Source organism: Phyllobates terribilis, unplaced genomic scaffold, assembly GCF_046119375.1.
Source record: "Phyllobates terribilis strain yellow unplaced genomic scaffold, ASM4611937v1 Scaffold_8__6_contigs__length_399053987, whole genome shotgun sequence".
Taxonomy (NCBI): Eukaryota; Metazoa; Chordata; class Amphibia; order Anura; family Dendrobatidae; genus Phyllobates; species Phyllobates terribilis.
Window position 1 is genome coordinate 148,144,808 of NW_027362768.1, and position 19,913 is coordinate 148,164,720.

The 19,913-nt window shown below is 42.9% G+C and overlaps 1 protein-coding gene across 1 annotated transcript in view; it reads left to right on the forward strand.

Moving 5' to 3' along the window:
• FAF1 (Fas associated factor 1) overlaps window positions 1-19,913 on the forward strand; it is a 264,708-nt gene that overhangs the window by 70,326 nt on the left and 174,469 nt on the right. Inside the window, exon 7 of the mRNA XM_073643500.1 lies at window positions 994-1,099. Coding sequence (XP_073499601.1) covers window positions 994-1,099 — 106 coding nt within the window. The remainder of the gene's footprint in view (window positions 1-993; window positions 1,100-19,913) is intronic.

Genomic DNA, 19,913 nt, shown 5'->3' on the forward strand with positions numbered 1-19,913 from the left:
GGGTACCATCCGCACATTGAAACGCATGGATTCCGCATGTACAGATTGAGTGATGCGGATTCCATGCGTTCCAATGCAAGTCAATGGCGGCGAAAACGCCGCGCTTCCACAAAATAATTGATTGTGCTGCGTTTTTTTCCGCAATGATAATCCGCAGCGGAAATTTCCGCAGCATGTGCACAGCACATGCGGATTATCATTGGGGAACATGGCAGGCCTTCTCCCGAGCGTTTTTTAAGTGTTTCTGCAGCGTCTTTGGGCGCAGGAACAAAAGGAAAAAAAAACACGCCAGATTTGGGAAAATATTGGTAAAATAAATAAATATGAATATATTCCAAGAGTTTCTTTGTTTTTTTTTCTCTTTATTGGATTATTGATATGAGAAGAATAAACAATTTTTGGCTCAGCAGGAGACAAAGCCTAACTGATAGACAAATAGACGTTGTGCCGGGTGGAACTTCTCTATAGTCCAATTATGGTGTCCATCGCTGAAGAAGTAGGCCAAGTGTGTAGGCCAATATGTAGAAAATCACGTTCCTTTGGATCTCCATATTGGAACGTCGTATGGAGAGGCTGAATACTTGTATGATTATGATGTAGCATGAGAGATGGTTGCTAGACGTTTGATTATATCATATGTCGACATATTACTGGATACTAATAGAGGCTCCACCTTGTCCTTCGGGTGCTGACATTGGGATATGTATTTTAGCACTTCTTGGTGGATCTGTGTGGTCCCGGACCCAGCGGAGATGCTGCTTGTACGTGTTTAACTAATTAGATGTAATAATTATGTGAGTGTTAGGTATGTGTCTGTGAAGTAGCAGGCTCACAGGACACGTTGTCTACGTTTGGTCAGTACAGTAGCAGCTCCGTTGTCGGGGGTAAGGTTCGCCCAGGCTTGTCTGAGTGGCAGTCCTGGGACGTGCGCTCTGGCGGAGCACGCCACTACTTGTCTTCACTGACTCCCTGTCTCTATTTCTATTCCCGCAGCTCTCAGCAGGAGTCATTAAATCAGAACTATATGCTGATCATCACTCACCGCGAGGTCAAGAGGGAATACAACCTGCAATTCTCCGGGAACTGCACTATACAGGAGGTGAGAGAGACGCGAGCAATAACAGTGATCACTTTTCTTGTAAAATGATCTTGATCTTGCAAAATAACACAAACCTGTCACTAGTACATGATTCTGAATGGATTCTGTGTATTTCAGTACCTAAGGCTCAAATGTGGAAATATCAACATGTCACAGCTGATGAAGCTGTCACAGCTGATAAAATCATACATTTCTATAAAAACTCAAGCTTTTTATAGCTTCTAATGTCATCTAGGACAATTTTATATTGTAGAAGTACATCTCTGAGAGATCAAAAAAGTCTAAAATCTTTATATTGATTTATCAAAACAAGCTTGACACCTCTACCCCTTCAACTGTGGTCCCCCAAATTCAGATTGGCCCTCATAAGTTGGCTGGATCCAATACTACACCTTATTTCTTTAGACCTTTGTGTACTAGTAAAAGTGTGGAATAACTTTTTTATCGATAAACTTGTTTTGTTTTTTTCTACAAGGGTTGTACATTTTATATATTTTTTTTAAATAACAAAGCTGCAATTTTAAAGGGAATCTTTCAGTAGATTTTGTTAATCTTAAGAGAAGAATTATGTACGTGCAGAGATCCTGATTCCAGAGATGTGTCACTTGCTCAGCAACTTGCTGTAGTTCGATACAGTTAGTGTTTTATCAGCAGGAGATTATCACTGTAGGACTAGGTGTCGCGTGTCAGACAGTCCAGCTAATCTGTGTGACCCCCCACTGATTGGCAGCTTGATGACAGTGGACAAAGGAAGCTGCCAATCAGGAGTGTGGGCGGGGTTAGATACAGCTCAGCATTCAGATCACTGCTACATCTATATCCGAAGAAAACTGGGTTTCTATCAAAACTACAGCAAGCTGCTCCGTAAGTGATATATTGCTGGAATCGGGCTCTCTGCCCCTAGATCATGCTGCGCTCAGATTACATAGCAAACCTGCTCACAGATTCCCTTTCAGCCCCTTACAAAAAAATAGTTATTACAGGTTACTGTTCCTCTGAGAAGTTGCACTCCTTATTTAGCACAGGCTTCTTCCCTGTCTGCTTGTACTTTCGGTCTGCTGCAGAGGCATATGGCCAGGCTAAGCGATCACCAACCTCCGTTACAAAGTAATTAAACTTGGGAAACACTATAAATAAATATAACAAATATATATATGTGTGTGTCTATAATAATTTTGTTTTAATTCGCTGCATATCAGTATGGGGATGGTAGAGGCGGGGGGAGGGTTGTACAGGCCCTGGTACCACCGCCCCCTCCCCCCCTCTCCCCCACCTCCCGATCACTTAGAAGACCACTCAGAGGTACACCGCTTTGGCAGAATCTCGTTGGAGGTCATATGCTTGCTGTTAAATCTGTTCTGTGCTCAAACAGGAGCTTTTTTGCCTCCAGAGCTGCGTATATCTGAGTGGTCTTTTGTGTCATCAGTCTCAGTACCCGAACACCCACCCCATCCTGCTGCAGGGAATTTGATAATAGAAAAATTGAAATAATTTTTCCCATAGTTTAGTTTCTCTCTAAATGGAATCATTCAGCACAAATTGACTGTTAAAACCAAACACCAACGCTCTGTGCTCCCCTGGTGTGACCGAGCCGTTCAGAGCAACTTCCATACTTGTTTTCTATCTATCTCTGACCTTCTCTGCATCTATAAAGCCAGAGCTGTCAATCAAAGAAGAGACAGGGTGGAGATGGAGGGAAAACAAGTAGGTGGGAAGGTGCACTTACCATATTTTTCGGACCATAAGACGCACTCCCCCCCCCCCCCCCCCCCCCCCCACCAAATTTGGGGGAAATATGGGGTCTTATGGTCCAAACGTAACTTACCAGTGGTGGTGTGGTGGTGGTGGAGTGGGATCGCAAGGCTCTCTGTTCCCTCCCCCCTTCAGGAAGGCGGCGGCAGCAGAAAGAGGTGCTGGGGGCTGAGACCTGGCCGGGTACCGGGGCCGGTGTCTGGCTGTGAGGCAGAGCTGCGTGAGCGGCTTACCGGTGGCCGCGGCCATGTTTCTTAAGCTGTGATCTACTGAAAAATAGCTGCCGGCGCATGTGCTCCGTCATACCGGCAGCCATTTTCCTGTACATCACAGCTTCAGGAAGATGGCCGTGGGCACTGGAAGCCGCTCACAGCAAGACACCGGCCCCAGGCCCCCAGCCCCAGGCACCAGCCCCGCAGCATCTCACCTCTTCTGCTGCTGCCGGGTTCCTGAGGGAGGGAACTGAGGGTCCTGCGATCCTGCTTCACCACCGCAACTCCCTCTCTGCTGGAGCACCGGCTTCTCGCATCCAGGGTCCTCAGCATTCATCCACTTCCGCCGGCTTCCTGAAGGACCCTGCCTCCTCTGACCCCCTCTCCACCACCCCCCAGGTAAGATACCTATTCAGACTATAAGACTGACTCCCATCTTATAAAAAATATTTTTTTTCCTATTTTCCACCTCAAAATTTGAGGTGCTTCTTATAGTCTGAAAAATACGGTAAATGTTTGGCCTCGCCAAGGGTGCACCAAGCACCAGTGCTGGGTTTGAACAGTCGTTCTGTGCTTACAGTCCCTTTAAATAACAATACATAGTTACGTAGGCTGAATAAAGACCTAGGTCCATCAAGTTCAGGCAGCATGATAATCCAGTGCATGTGCAGTGTCCTTTACAGACATCTTCTGATGGATGCGCCATTCACATGGACTTCTTTTATCATTCCCTCAGCCTTTTCTTTTCCTTCTCACTTACATGCAATCCGTATGCCTGATGAAGGTATTTGTTATAAGGCCGAAATGTAATTTACGTTTTATTTTGTATTGCTACAATGAAAACGTTTTCCGCATTACTGTTTGGAGAGTTTTTTTTATGACGGACGGGTCTTGTCACGTGAACCTTCACCAGCTAACATGGTAAAGACCTGAGCGCCATGCTGATGGGGGAAGACTGAGAACAATATACAGTGGGTACAGAAAGTTTTCAGACCCCTTTCAATTTTTCACTCTTTGTTTCATTGCAGCCATTTGGTAAATTCTAAAAAGTTCATTTTTTTTCTCATTAAAGTACACTCTGCACCCCAACTTCACTGAAAAAAACAGAAATGTAGAAATTTTTGCAAATTTACTAAAAAAGAAAAACTGAAATATCACATGGTCATAAGTATTCAGACCCTTTGCTCAGTATTGAGTAGAAGCCCCCTTTTGAGCTAGTACAGCCATGAGTCTTCTTGGGAATGATGCAACAAGTTTTTCACACCTGGATTTGGGGATCCTCTGCCATTCTTCCTTGCAGATCCTCTCCAGTTCCGTCAGGTTGGATGATGAACGTTGGTGGACAGCCATTTTCTGGTCTCTCCAGAGATGCTCAATTGGGGTTTAGGTCAGGGCTCTGTCTGGGCCAGTCAAGAATGGTCACAGAGTTGTTCTGAAGCCACTACTTTGTTATTTTAGCTGTGTGCTTAGGGTCATTGTCTTGTTGGAAGGTGAACCTTCGGCCAAGTCTGAGGTCCAGAGCACTCTGGATGAGGTTTTCATCCAGGATATCTCTGTACTTGGCCGCATTCATGTTTCCTTCAATTGCAACCAGTCGTCCTGTCCCTGCAGCTGAAAAACACCCCCATAGCATGATGCTGCCACCACCATGTTTCACTGTTGGGATTGTATTGGGCAGGTGATGAGCAGTGCCTGGTTTTCTCCACACATACTGCTTAGAATTATCACCAAAAAGTTCTATCACAGTCTCATCAGACCAGAGAATCTTATTTCTCATAGTCTGGGAGTCCTTCATGTGTTTTTGAGCAAACTCTATGCGGGCTTTCATATGTCTTGCACTGAGGAGAGGCTTCCGTCTGGCCACTCTGCCATAAAGGCCCGACTGGTGGGGGGCTGCAGTGATAGTTGACTTTCTCCCATCTCCTTACTGCATCTCTGGAGCTCAGCCACAGTGATCTTGGGGTTCTTTTTAAGGATTATGGAGGCCACTGTGCTCTTAGGAACCTTGAGTAATGCAGAAATTCTTTTACAACCTTGGCCACATCTGTGCCTTGCCACAATTCTGTCTCTGAGCTCCTTGGGCAGTTCCTTTGAGCTCCTGATTCTCATTTGGCCTGACATGCACTGTGAGCTGTGAGGTCTTATATAGACAGGTGTCTGCCTTTCCAAATCAAGTCCTATCAGTTTAATTAAACACAGCTGGACTCCAATGAAGGCGTAGAACCATCTCAAGGAGGATCACAAGGGAATGGACAGCATATGACTTAAATATGAGTGTCTGAGCAAAGGGTCTGAATACTTATGACCATGTGATCTTTCTTTTTTAATAAATTTTAAAAAATTTCTACATTTCTGTTTTGTTTTAGTGAAGATGGGGTGCAGAGTGTACTTTAATGAGAAAAAAAATGAACTTTTTAGAATTTATCAAATGGCTGCCATGAAAGAGTGAAAAATTTAAAGGGGTCTGAATACTTTCCGTACCCACTGTATAGGTCTTTTGCCGTCCAATAGCTCATCATATTGCACAATTCCACCTGTTTTGGAGTTGGAAGCGGCCCCCTTACCTCTTGGGGCCCCTATACGGCTACACAGGTTGCACCAATGATATGTCTGCCCGTGCAAGCAAATATGGGAATGGATTTACTGACAGCTTCACTTTGCTGCTGCTGGGTAGGTATGGCTGAAAATGTACTAATGTGATACTTGTAGTACTCCAAGGAGATCAAAGGATTAAAAACAGTTCATCTTTATCCCAACATAAATAAAAAAAAACGTGGTGTATGCATCCGAAAACGGATTCCACTTTTATGTTTTTCAGTCCAAGGAATGGTTGTTACTAATGTTATTCTGGACACGGGCGATTTAAATGGTCTCGGTTGGAGATGAGCGTATCACATTGTGCAACCACTGTCCAGGTCAATGCTCTATGGCCGTGGACCAGAGCTATGCGAATTTGCTAAGCTTCCAGGTTACATGGCGTTTGCATCCCAGGCGTATTTCCACAGAATGTGGGGGCGGGGGTTTCGTATTTCCACACAATGTGGGGGCGGGGGTTTCGTATTTCCACACAATGTGGGGGCGGGGGTTTCGTATTTCCACACAATGTGGGGGCGGGGGTTTCGTATTTCCACACAATGTGGGGGCGGGGGTTTTGTATTTCCACACAATGTGGGGGCGGGGGTTTCGTATTTCCACACAATGTGGGGGCGGGGGTTTCGTATTTCCACACAATGTGGGGGCGGGGGTTTTGTATTTCCACACAATGTGTGGAAGGAAGTCTTGGTTTCTCAATGGGAAATGAGGGTCGGTCTTCTTTTTTTACAGGAAGTTGCGTTGAGTCTTTGTCTTTTTACTCTTGCTCTCTTGTCCGTCAAACCACTTATAGGCTTAACAGAGAGGAGAGGCAGGCTTTCAGTTCAGATTAGGTTAGCCATTGGACAATAGCAAGAAAGGGGAAGGAAGTTCTCGAACCTATAATGCTAGCAGAATGCTTAAGAGCTCAAATAGAGTGGCTAGCCAGTTACAGAGCAAGGGCCTTCCAATGTTTCCTGCCTGTAGTGCAGATGGATGGTTATTAGGGCTCCGGTCTTTCTCTTATTAGTCCCATGCCGACTAGACTTCAGACTTCTTGCAATTCACTTCTATGGAGAGAAGCTGAATTCATCTAGTGGCACGCTGTCACGATTCGGCAGTCTGCAGTAACATATAATGACCGCACACTTTTGTCCCCAGGCTGGGCAACCCCGGGCGAGGTCATGGCTACAGAAAAGTCAGGCATTTTGCTACTTCATTATTCAACCTCCTCATCCATAGCGCCACAGAACAGTAATGTAGGCCAAATAATTCTGATTGTTGTTTTTTTTCATACTATTGCTAGGATTACTTTTATTTTAGATAGCAGGTTCTGAGTCGGCTCCCTCCTTTTATTTACTTGTTATTTAGTTACTTCGTCAAAGCTCTGAAATGTTACATCTGCAAAACTGACTTTAGCCACCAGGGGGCAACATTTGACATTCTTTTCCAACTCCAGCCGGCCCATTCTGCAACTCCAAATTAGCTTGTGAAATGCAAACAGATCGTAGTATAATGGCCGGGTTATTGTTTGATCAGGAGATAATTGGCACATTGCTGGAAGGAGACTTAATTTCACCCTTTTAAATTAAACAATGAGATTTAAAAAGATATAAAATATTCATTAATGTTTAGTGATTATAAAATAGCGGCACATATTTATTCTGCCATTATTACTGTTTCGACGGGGAAAATACTGCAAATATATCAAAAATGGAGTTGGCCATTCTGACAAGTTGAAATGTTTAAGCAGTGTTAATGCAATCTACTCACACATGATATTCTATGCAGAAAGATTCAAAATGACTACATCAATTATTAAAAAGTGAAATTAATATTCTATAAATGTCCTCTCGCTCCTCTCCACCCCACGATACTGTCTCTCGGCACCGATCAGTTTGCATAGTAAAATATACGCGGGGAAAACACAAAGCAACAAATATAACGACTGTTAGAGATTGCCTGCCGGGCGCAAAATTGCCTTTTAAACCCTTTCACTTGTCATTTTCCGCGTATATCACCCCCACCCTCCGCACTTCGGGTCAAAAGATTACATTTAGTAAAAATGATCAACTTCTCCGCTTCTAGATCTGCCTAAAAGTGTGCAAATTTCCACTAAATTTTCATTTAAGTTAATACATGCACACATAAAATATATATTTAGATTTATAATATATATAATTTATATTATAAAATATATATATATTATAATACATAAATATATATTTATTATAAAATATATATATATGTGTGTATGTGTGTATATATATATATATATATATATATATATATATATATATATATATATATATATATATATACATTATAATAAATATATATTTATGTATCATAATAAATATATATATAATTTCTATGGCACCCAAGGGGTGTGTACGAAGGCGAAAAAGAAGAGTGGATATAGATAGACAGATGACGATAGAGAGCTAGTGCTGGAAAGCAATAGATATGTAGCAGGCGACAGATAATTTATCAGGCGATTTAGATTTTTAGATAGCGGGAGCTAGCTAAAATATATAGATAGAAAAAAATAGCAACACCAGACCAAATATCTTATTACAAGTGGGGACGAGCATTGGGTCTCTGCACATTTTGGGTAATCTTCACTTTTATTCATCTGAAAATTGGGGCGCTTCAATGTCTTTATTTTTTTAACTAGACGAATTTTAAAGTGATAAAAATGGAAAGGTACAACTTTGCTGTGAATGGTGAAGCCATCTTTGGTTCAGATATGCAAAAAGTGCACACTATGTTTTGTGTGTGTACATAATTCATACACACACCAACCTTTTTATAGACTTCAGCTACCAGAGGGAATCCTTTTTATTTATTTATTTTTTTTTTAACATTTAACTAGACAGATTTTTTTTTCAAGAATTATAATACTATTTTTATTTTCTTTTGCACGTTTTATTATAATGGGGACTTTTAAAATTTTGATTACTCTAATTTTTTATGAATTTTGCATTAAAAAAAAAAAAAATTGGCTAAAAATGAAGCTAAAATATTGGGTATAAATGGTATTTTCATTTATCATGAGCGACAAATGTTCAGACTTTTGTAGCACCTTTCTCTCATTCTGCGTCCATAGCATCACATTTTTTTTATTTTTTTTTTAACTGTAATTTCTATTGAAATTTTACAAGAGTAATACAAACTTTTATAGAACCCTTCACTTACTCTGCGTCCCTAGCATCACTTTTTTTCCTTCTGCAATTTTTATTGACATTTTCCAAAAATAATACAAAGTCGAATACAACATTTCATGTTCTCTAGCATCAAACTGTAAAGTGAAAATGACGATATTATCGAAAAAATTTAGATTACGAAAGATTTAGAATACATTTTGGGGCAATTTTATTTATTTTTTATTTTTTTTATATTTATCTTTACTTTATTTAGTCTTTAAAATTAATAGTAAGTGTTCTGCTTTTTTTACTCTAGAAATATTGCAAAAAACAAAATTTTATATATTATATAAAATGTGTGTGTATGTGTACGTGTGTGTGTGTATATATATATATATATATGTGTGTGTGTGTGTGTGTGTGTGTGTGTATGTATATGTAATATATATAGATAGATAGATGGATGTATATATATTAATACTAATTTTTTTTTATATATATATTGTATATGTATGTTTTTTGTGTCTGGAAAAACAAATTATGCAAAACACTTGTTACCAATTTTAAAGAAGATTTTTTTTCAGAAGTATTGAGCAAAAAAATAATCAAATAATATATATAGATGGATATAGCGCTATATCGATATAAAAATATTCCATATTTAATTTTTTCAGATATAATGGTTATGTGTAATATTTCTCAAAAATGAAAAATAAAAAAATAGGTATATATAATAATTAAAATATATATGTGTGTATATATATGTTTATCAAGACAGAGAATTTGGATTTGACAGTATCTTTTAAAGCCAGTCATAATTTTTTTTATTTTATTTTTGATTTGATGTTTAACGTAAGAAACACAAAAATGCCAGGAGCGAATACGAACACTTGCAATTCTATCGATGGCTTCCATATTCTTAAAATGATTGCCGGCAAAGCGAGATCCGTGCTCAGTTATGACAGCCCCGAACTGTATGAAGAGTAAGACCCTCTGCTGGAATAATTGCGTTGACCAGTACTGTAATAATCCCGCTTAACAATATGTACTTGACAGGTTGTAATCGTGCTAATTGAAGAGGCTAATTCACACTTGCTTCATTCCATTCAGAGACAGAATCAGCAGCTTGTTTTGCTTTTGACCAGATGGTCGTGATGAACACCTACTGAGCACTTTAAGTGCTTTTGCCGGGATTACAAAGGCGGTGGGCTGAACTTATCTCAAAATGATTTGAGAATAGGAGAAAGAAAGGGAGAGGATAGAGGGGGGGACCTAGGCACTCAATGGATTTGGAGAAGCTAAATTAATTCTGGAGGAACCATTGCACACTGAGCCCCCTTTTGATAGCACTCTCCCCCTTGTTTGTTCTGTATCAATGAGAATGTGAAGGCAGATTACAACAAACAGTCGTAGGCGCTGTGAAAAGGAGAAAAGGCCTGAGAAGCCTTTCATATTATGTGTTGATTTTTTTTTTCTTTTTTTTCAAAAAGTGCATTATTGTGTGAGAATCGCGGGTGTGTAGAAAGCCAATTGGTGTTTTTTTTTTTTTTTAAGAGCGCTATTAAAGAGGTATGAATATTTAAGCAAGAGCAACAGTTGACCGAGTTTAGTGCGGTGAGGCATTGTGCCCAGGGAGGAATCGCATTGATTAAAAGTGGCGCCCCCCATTTTAATATGAATGTGGCGGCTTTTTCTCCAGCCTGCTTCTGTTTACTTTGGATAATTAGAATATACTTTTTTTTTTCCTTCCTTTTTTTTTTTAACTCTATTATTACTGTAGATGTATAAAATTTTAGCGGAAGGCTGGCTTTCACCCCTCCTACTCGCCCCCTTCTGTTTTATGCTCTAGATTCTTCTGCTGACATGAAACACTTGCTCTGAAAGAATGCAGGAGGCTTTAGCTTAGGTCGATAAGTGGCAAATTGCACCTGGTTATTGGCTTTGTATGCTTTTACAGAAGCCTTAGATGGCAGGTGTTTTGATTATAAAGGAAGACTGTCAGCACTAAACGACTGTTCAAACCAAGCACAGACGCTCACTGCACCCTTGGCGTGGCCGAGAAGTTCAGTGCACTGCCCTGTGGCATCTGGAGTATGCGGAGTGAAGGGAGGTTTTCTGTATTTTTTTGTGCATGTGCCAAATGGAATGCTAAATATGCATTAGATATTTAATATATTTTACAGAATTATTGATTTTTTTAATTTTTTTAATTAAAGATTTTAGTATTCGTATCTAAGGTATCTGGAAGTGTCCTTGCGCTATCAAAAGCAGATTTGGGTGCAGAAAATAATTGGATATGATGGAGGCAAGTTACAACCACAGGTGTCTAGCAGCAAGTTACAACCACAGGTGTCTGGCAGCAAGTTACAACCACAGGTGTCTGGCAGCAAGTTACAACCACAGGTGTCTGGCAGCAAGTTACAACCACAGGTGTCTGGCAGCAAGTTACAACCACAGGTGTCTGGCAGCAAGTTACAACCACAGGTGTCTAGCAGCAAGTTACAACCACAGGTGTCTGGCAGCAAGTTACAACCACAGGTGTCTAGCAGCAAGTTATTTCTGTCTCCCTGTTGTAACTACAGGCACTCTGTCAGGCAAGCATGCAAATGTTTTCAATGATGGGAGGAGAGAACGAAGGATCAGGCCTGTTGAAATCCAGCATGCCCAACCCTTATTTCCCCTGATGTGTCATCAGAGGTGAGTCAAGACACCTCCATATACATGTCGATGCTCAACCAGTCCTACCGTAATCAGGTTCCACTGTGCCACCTTATTCACTATGTTCTTGCAGATGAAATTCAAGGTAACAGACCATGAATTATCAACCTATCTGCAGCATTGGTGATAATTTGTTGGTTGGTGGGGACCTGCACCAATCGGCGTAATGGGGTACTTTTTATCCTCCCTTTAAGTGGAGCAGTGGTGCAAATGCTCGACCGCCACTCCGTTCAGTCCCTATGGGGCTACTGCTGTGCTAGGCATTTTTCGACAGCCCCATAGAGAATTAAAGGAGCTGCGGTCAGGCATGGAGATAATCGTGCCCCAGCAGGGATAAAAATTCCCTGTTCTGACAATCGGTGCAGGGCCCAGCGATCAGTGACCACCACCGATCAGTAAGTGATCACCTAACATATGTATAGATGAGAACTTGTTCTCTCTGGACAACCCCTTTAACATGGAGGTTTTGGTTTCCCTTTTGTATTACCGTGTATAATACATGAGCAAGCTTGGGTTGTGTCGGTCGCCTTTGTTGATTAATTCTCTGAGGTATCCAATAGTCTGGATCACACCGTGATGGTTACTTGACCATTTTGTAATGGTGCGAGGGAACGATCACACCTCGTTATACTGCTAAGAACGGACTTCACACTTCTAAAGCTGTCGGAGTAGTGTTATGGGAAGAGTGAAGGCAATAATGGAAATATACGCTATAAAAATACGTGGAAACTTCTTGCAATTGAGCTGTAACCATTTTTTTTTTTTTAAAGTTTGTTGATAGAATTTAGGGACGTTTTGTTAAGAGGGATTATAAACCTTTAGCTATTGAGACATGACAGATGACGACATTGGTGGGGCACCAAACAGAAGAGACCTCAACTCCCTCACCTGGTGTTTTTAAAGACAGTCTGTCACCAGGTTTTTGCCACCTAAGCTGTGAGCAGCATAATGTAGAGTCAGAGACTCTGATTCCAGTTATGTGTCAATTACTGGGCTGCTCGCTGTAGTTATGGTAAAATCACTGTTTTATCAGTAGGACTAGTAAATCTGCTGCCAGGTAGTCCAACCGCACCCCCTGCCACTGATTGGCAGGTTTCTGCCTATGCACAGTGTACACAGAAAGTAGCCAATCAGCAGTGTGGGCGGGGTTTAAACACAGCTCAGCATGCAGAGAACTGGTAGAGAAAACTGTGATTTTATTAAAACCGCGGCAAGCAGCCCAGTAAATAATGCATCGCTGGAATCATGGTCTCTTCCCCTACATCATGCAGCTCTCAGATGGTATAGAAAAAAACCTGGTACCACATTCTCATGTGAACTTCACCTGTGGAGATTGAAGTTATTTTGAATATATTGAATCATTGATCTTGAGTCATCGTTCCGATGGCGTCATTATAGATTTTATGGAGTCTTTATACTTTTAGCACACATGACAATATTATTTGACTCACAATAGTAGTAATTCCTCCTCTTTCAGCATTGTTGCCTTAGGTACTGAGGTATTGGTTTCAAATTAGGGTCTTGATTTCAAAGGACAACTTCTGATTGGGGCTTGTATATTCTCCCTATGAGGACCCATTATGATATAATATTAACTGTCCTAAATATAGGCCATCAACTTTGACTTAAAGGCCATGTGCCCACGTAGCGTTTTTTTTGGCCGCGAAAACGCTTGTGAAACCGTCTGCCATGCAAAGCAATGTGAATTCGGATGTGCTGTGCACATGATGCGCTGATTAGCGCGCCAAATTCTCATTGCGTTGCAAAACGCAGCATGACCATTTCTACCGCGATTACGCTGCAAATTCGCGGCCATTGAGGAACATTGAAACGCAGCAAACCCGCAGGTATATGTGGACACTGTTGGGGATTTATTCAAAATTGAAGGCATACTGAACCAGCATGGCTGCCACAGCATCTTGCAGCGGCATGATATTCCATGCTGTTTGCTTTTAGTCGGACCATCATTTATTTTTCAACAGGACAATGACCCCAAACACACCTCCAGGCTGTGTAAGGGCTATTTGACCAAGAAGGAGAGTGATGGGGTGCTACGCCAGATGACCTGGCCTCCACAGTCACCAGACCTGAACCCAATCGAGATGGTTTGGGGTGAGCTGGACCGCAGAGTGAAGGCAAAAGGGCCAACAAGTGCTAAGTATCTCTGGAACTCCTTCAAGATTGTTGGAAGACCATTTCCGGTGACTACCTCTTGAAGCTCATCAAGAGAATGCCAAGAGTGTGCAAAGCAGTCATCAAAGCAAAAGGTGGCTACTTTGAAGAACCTAGAATATAAGACATATTTTCAGTTGTTTCACACTTTTTTCTTAAGTATATAATTCCACATGTGTTAATTCATAGTTTTGATGCCTTCAGTGTGAATGTACAATTTTCAAAGTCATGAAAATATTGAAAAATCTTTAAATGAGAAGGTGTGTCCAAACTTTTGGTCTGTACTGTATGGGGGGTGACATCCTGCCTGGGGCATTATAACGGGGGAACAGCCTTCATAGGGCATTATGTGGTGGGGAACAGCCTGCATGGAGCATTATATGGGGACCAGTATCCTGTACGGAGCGTTTTATGGGAGCCAGTATTCTGTATGGAGCGTTATATGGGGGCCAGTATTCCTTATGGAGCGTTATATGGGGCCCAGTATTCTGTATGGAGCGTTATATGGGGGCCAGTATTCTGTACGGAGCGTTATATGGGGGCCAGTATTCTGTATGGAGCGTTATATGGGGGCCAGTATTCTGTATGGAGCGTTATATGGGAGCCAGTATTCTGTATGGAGCGTTATATGGGGGCCAGTATTCTGTATGGAGCGTTATATGGGGGCCAGTATTCTGTATGGAGCGTTATATGGGGGCCAGTATTCTGTATGGAGCGTTATATGGGGGCCAGTATTCTGTATGGAGCGTTTTATGGGGGCCAGTATTCTGTATGGAGCATTTTATGGGGGCCAGTATACTGTGTGGAGCGATTCGCTGGTTTCTGAGCTATTGTAGAATTTACAATAGATATCACTCGTGTAATGTAAGAAGTGAAATCTTTCTCCTTGTACTATATACCGTATATATTTCTCTGCGGTATCCGTGCATCATGAATCGTGGTATGTGTTAAAGGGGCCCACTGAGACTCTTTTGCCCAGGGCCCAGAAAAACCTCGAGCCGGACCTGTGTCACCCCCCATATAATGCCCCATGCAGGATGTCACTCCCCCCATATAATGCCCCATGCAGGATGTCCCTCCCCCCCACATAATGCCCCATGCAGGATGTCACTTCTCCCCCCCATATAATGCCCCTTGCAGGATGTCGCCTCCCCCCCCCCCCATATAATGCCCCATGCAGGATGTCACCTCTCCCCCCCATATAATGCCCCATGCAGGATGTCACCTCCCCATATAATGCCCCATGCAGGATGTCACCCCCCCCATATAATGCCCCATGCAGGATGTCACCCCCCCCCCCATATAATGCCCCATGCAGGATGTCACCCCCCCATATAATGTCCCATGCAGGATGTCACCCCCCCATATAATGCCCCATGCAGGATGTCACTCCCCCCATATAATGCCCCATGCAGGATGTCCCTCCCCCCCCACATAATACCCCATGCAGGATGTCACCCCCCATATCAAATACTCACCTCACTCCTCCTCACCTGCTGCCGCTGCTCAGGTCCGGACTCCAGCGTCGCCGGCGTCGTCCCGCTCTGCGCTGCCTGTGATGGCTCAGGGGAGGGCGCGGTGGAAAGACGTCACCGCACCCTCTGACTTGAGACGTCACAGGGAGCGCACAGCAGGAAGACAGCGGATCTGCGGAGGCACGGGGAGAGGTACGTATCCGGCTGCCGGGGCCCTGAGCAAGCGGGGGAGAAGGGCGGGCGCTGGCACCGCTCTCCTCCGCCCATAGCCCGACGGGGTGCCCGACCGCGAGTGGGCCCCCCGCCTGCTCAGGGCCCCGGCACTTGCCCAGGTGCGCCGGGTGCTGACTCTGGCCCTGGGTGTAATAATAATAATATTAGCAAATACCTCCAATTAAAAATGTTGTATAGTTCTTCTGATTCGCTATGTTGCTTACCCCATGTGCTGGGCGTAGCTTAGTTATCCATGGTTACAACCACTCATACAGAGACAGTTAGTTGTTAGTGGCCTTAACCATGGATATCTAAGCTACTGCAATGCCCCGCACATGGGCAAGCGACATAGCTAATCAGAAGAACTATACTACATTTCTAAATGGAGGTACTTGCTACTATTATTATTACATCTGCTACATATTGCGATAGTATCTTGGAGATGGGGATACCCCTTTAAACACATTGCAATTTAGAAGAGATGTGGAATTACATGGCAGCCATTCATAGAAATCCAAGAATGGCGCAGAGGGAGCCACTGATACTTAGTCACTCTCCTCTATGGCATATAGAGGTTGATCTTGAGCACCCTTCTATTATTTGTCTGCTCAAAAGTGAAGTTTCCCCTTACGGCTGCATGATGACTTGCTGAAGATTACAATATCTTGCAAAAAAATTGCAACTAATGATAGAATTGAAAGTGGCACGGAACATCTGCAGTCCTAATGCCACAAGTCTCCGTCGATCACTACCCCTAGGGTGGGGGTGGGGCCATGTGGACTTTTAGGATCTTCTGTTATACTAAGTCGCACATATTGCATCCTAATAGAATTACATGTCTCAGTCCCTATATAAATAAATTGGCATTAATGTTTCAGGGAAACATATGAGTCTGCATTGAGCACAACTGCAATGAGTGTGAAATCATATGCTGGGATTGATGTATTTTCCGTGACCAGACACAACAGACTGGGATTTTCCACGTTTTTTCAGCTGCAAGGAAAAAAAAAAAGCATCTGCTACCAGTAAAGATGCCATTGTTCCATCCCGGATAGTTGCTCTTCTCTCCTTCTTGTACCGGGATCAGGATTAGATGCAACAGTGATGGTTTTAACTTGTCACCAGTGCAGCTGTTCCCATCCAAGGCCTCTATAGCTTAAGTCTATGAGACAGAGCCAAAGGGACTTCCATGATCAGAGGTCATCTCCCTAAACCGTCTTCACTGGGGGGGAGAAGATTGCTGCTCCATGTGTTTAGCAGCCTGAGGATGGAAGGAGTTCTGCTGATTTCTGTTTGGAAAGGAATACAATTTACATGGTAATGTTCAGCTCTTGTCCCATTCTCCAGTTATTTTAAGGCTTTGTGAAAACAGTAGCAAGAGTTTTCCTAATTCCCCAAACTATATGAATAAAATATTTGCCTACGCTCTGGCCCAGCAAAATGCATGATGATTGTCTAAGCAAAATTTTCCTTAATTTTAGTGTTAAAGAAATCTCCAACATTCAGGAAAGTGGACTCCGAACACTGTAAAATATTTAAAATAACAAAGAGATTTTTATCATGAGAGAGGCTCCGAAACGCGTTGGTTGAATTAAAAAACCTTGCTTATACTCTACGGATCTCTTCCTTTCCATGATCCCAACACGCACATCATGATAATCTCTGCTTTGCCAAAAAGATCAGGTACTTACCCACTCAGAGTCCAGTGCCGGCTCCCCGCCGCTGCTCCAGTTTCTGTGTTGTGACTGCAGAGATGACATCACTGCTATAGTCCGTAACTGAGCTTAGCGGCTCTGCTGAGGAAGACTGCACAAGCAGCTGAGCACAGTGATTGGCAGCAGCGGTAATGTGCACTGTTGTGATTTCATCACTGTAGCCAATAACTGAGCTCAGAGGCAGATGGCTCTAGCAGATTGATATATACTTTTTCTGATAAAAGATTCAATATAACTTGCCACTTTATCTTTTTAATTCTTGCCTTACTGACTGGGGGCGATCTCTGTCCACACCCTTATACGAGAAAGACAGTCGCTAAGTTAGAACCACCTATTGGACATCCTGATTTAAAGAAGTTGATCACTACTTGAACAACTCCTTGTCACCCTCCACGCTTGGCCCCTGTAAAATAAAAAATCTTATACTCACCTCCTGTGCCAGTGCCGTTCCATCGGTGTCGACACTCGCGGTCCCGGGGCTCCCGTGTTATTGTTGGGTCACCGGCGCCCAATCAGTGCTGGCACCACTGTCCCCGCCTCCTGTCGAATTGAACCTTGAACTGCTGCAGCCCGGACTTCCTCTTCATGTTCCATTTCTCCATAGGTGGGGACAATGTTGCCAGCGCTTATTGGGTGCAGGCGTCGCGTGTCACTACAGCAGCATGGGAGCCCCGCCGAGAGTGAGTGCCGACACCGCAGGAACTGCTCCAGGACGGGAGGTGAGTATAAGCTTTTTTGTTTTATCGGGGCCAAAAATTTAGTTTAAGAAGGGGTTGTCCAAGTAGTGGATGACCCTTTTAAGGGTATGCAGTCACCTGAAACGTGTTGATGTCGCATATCATGTAACCTGCATCGCTGATTCTGTTTTATCCTCTACTGAGCACTTTGGTGAATAAAGAAAGGTTTGTTCACAAGTCTGTTGAGCTGGATTTTCTCCTGTTTTTGTGATAACTATTTTATACCTTTAAAGGAAATCAATCAGAAAGATCATCCCTCCCCCTTCATATACGGTCATGCAGGTCTTTGAAATTTAGATCCATCGACACCTTTATTTCTTCTGTCTGTTGCTGCATTCCCAAGAAATTGGTATTTTAACTCATATGCAAATTAGGTATTAAGTGCTCTGGGCGAGACCAAGCACTTCCCGAGCCTCTGCCTCCCGAAGGTTCCCCACCCAGCTCCAGCTTCTTTAGTTTGGTTGACAGCTCACTGTCTGTGTGATGTCAGGCACCAAGCAAGGAGTCAGACATTGAGCTGTCAAGCTTAAGAGGCTGGTGCTGAGCAGAGAAGCAACCTCCGAGAGGGTGGGATTGGCTTTTTATGTGCAATATTTTTTTCTTTTTCATGCCACGATCTTTATTTAAAAAAAAAAAAGCAAAAAAACAACCCAATTGGTAATCTTTCAATTTTCACACTGGATTCTGGGGCTTTTTAGACTCATGGTTTCTTTACTTTCAGGAAGAGTTCTCAGCAAGACTCCATATCATCAGAGGAAGGATTACATGGACAGGGAATACCTTGATATACAGCTAATATCTCAGGATCCACCAATCTCAATAGGCGATGTCCTAGCTCCCCCCCCCCCGCCCTGCACAATGACCTTTACACACGCTCATTAGATGCTTCACTACAAAATATAGGGGAGGAGTCTGTTCATTGCTGCTAATGTGCAAGTGGATTTCCCGAAACAGGAAGATATAAAAAAAACAGTGCAATTGCAAGAATTGCTCTAGTTTGTATGGGGTAGGGGGAAGGTTAAGGCTGAGATCATAGCTATGAAGACTGTTTAAAGTTCTGGTCTGTGGAGTTCAGCAAAGAGTAACTCAGATTTGGTCTATTTGGTTTATTCCTTGTCTAGAAAACTCTGGAGTTTGTTAAAACTAAGTGGAAAAGGCAAGGAGGCAAGAAATTTGTGAGAAATGGATTGATCTCCAGAAGTGTGGCTGGAGCGGGACAGAAAATCAGAAAGTCTTTTGACTAAAAAGCAGGGGACTGTCCACTTTACACAATTCCTTCTTGGTTAAAAGGATTATCCACTACTCAGACAACCCCTTCTCAATCCCTATAATGGTCCCTTGTAAAATAATAATTCAAATATACTCCTCTGGTGCCAGTACTGTTCCTGTGGTGTCAAGTTTGGCTCTCCCTGGGATTGCGTAACATTATTATGTCAAGCAATCCCTGCCGCCAGTGAGTGCTGGTTTCACTCTCCCCGCCTTCGAACAAATCAGGCATCCAGAGGAAGTCAAAGCTGTTGCTCCTTCACTTGATCCTGATGTATGTGATTCATCCATAGAGAGGAGAGTGAAATGGCAAGCCCTGGGAGAGTCAGTCACAACACCGCTGGAGCGGCGCCAACACCGGATGTGAGTATAAGTGTTATTTTTTTTCAAGTGGGGAAACACCGGTATTGAGAAGGGGTTGTCTGAGAAGTGGACAACACCTTTAAGGATTCCCCAGATGACTGTCCTGTTGCAGGGACTTCTAGAGATCAGGTCTAATCTGTTGAGCAGCATGGGGAGTAAGTGTCTAATTCTCCTGCAGCGCCACCACAGAGAAAATGAAGCATTACACAGTTATCATTGAAATCCATGTAGTCCATAAACATTCCAGGCCTGGTATACAGAACGGCGTTCACTATAAGTAATAAGGCTTGACTTAGCTGCGAGAGCTGCACATGCTCACACCCCTTGTGCTTGCTATAGTTGTGGCATGCCTCTTCTTGGTCCAGTTGCATTTTCTCCGGGATCATAGTCTTGTGCTGCAGATGGGGGTCTGAGTCGCCTGTAATATTAGCCACACATCTATTTGTGTTTGTTTGCATTGACAAAGCTAATGAG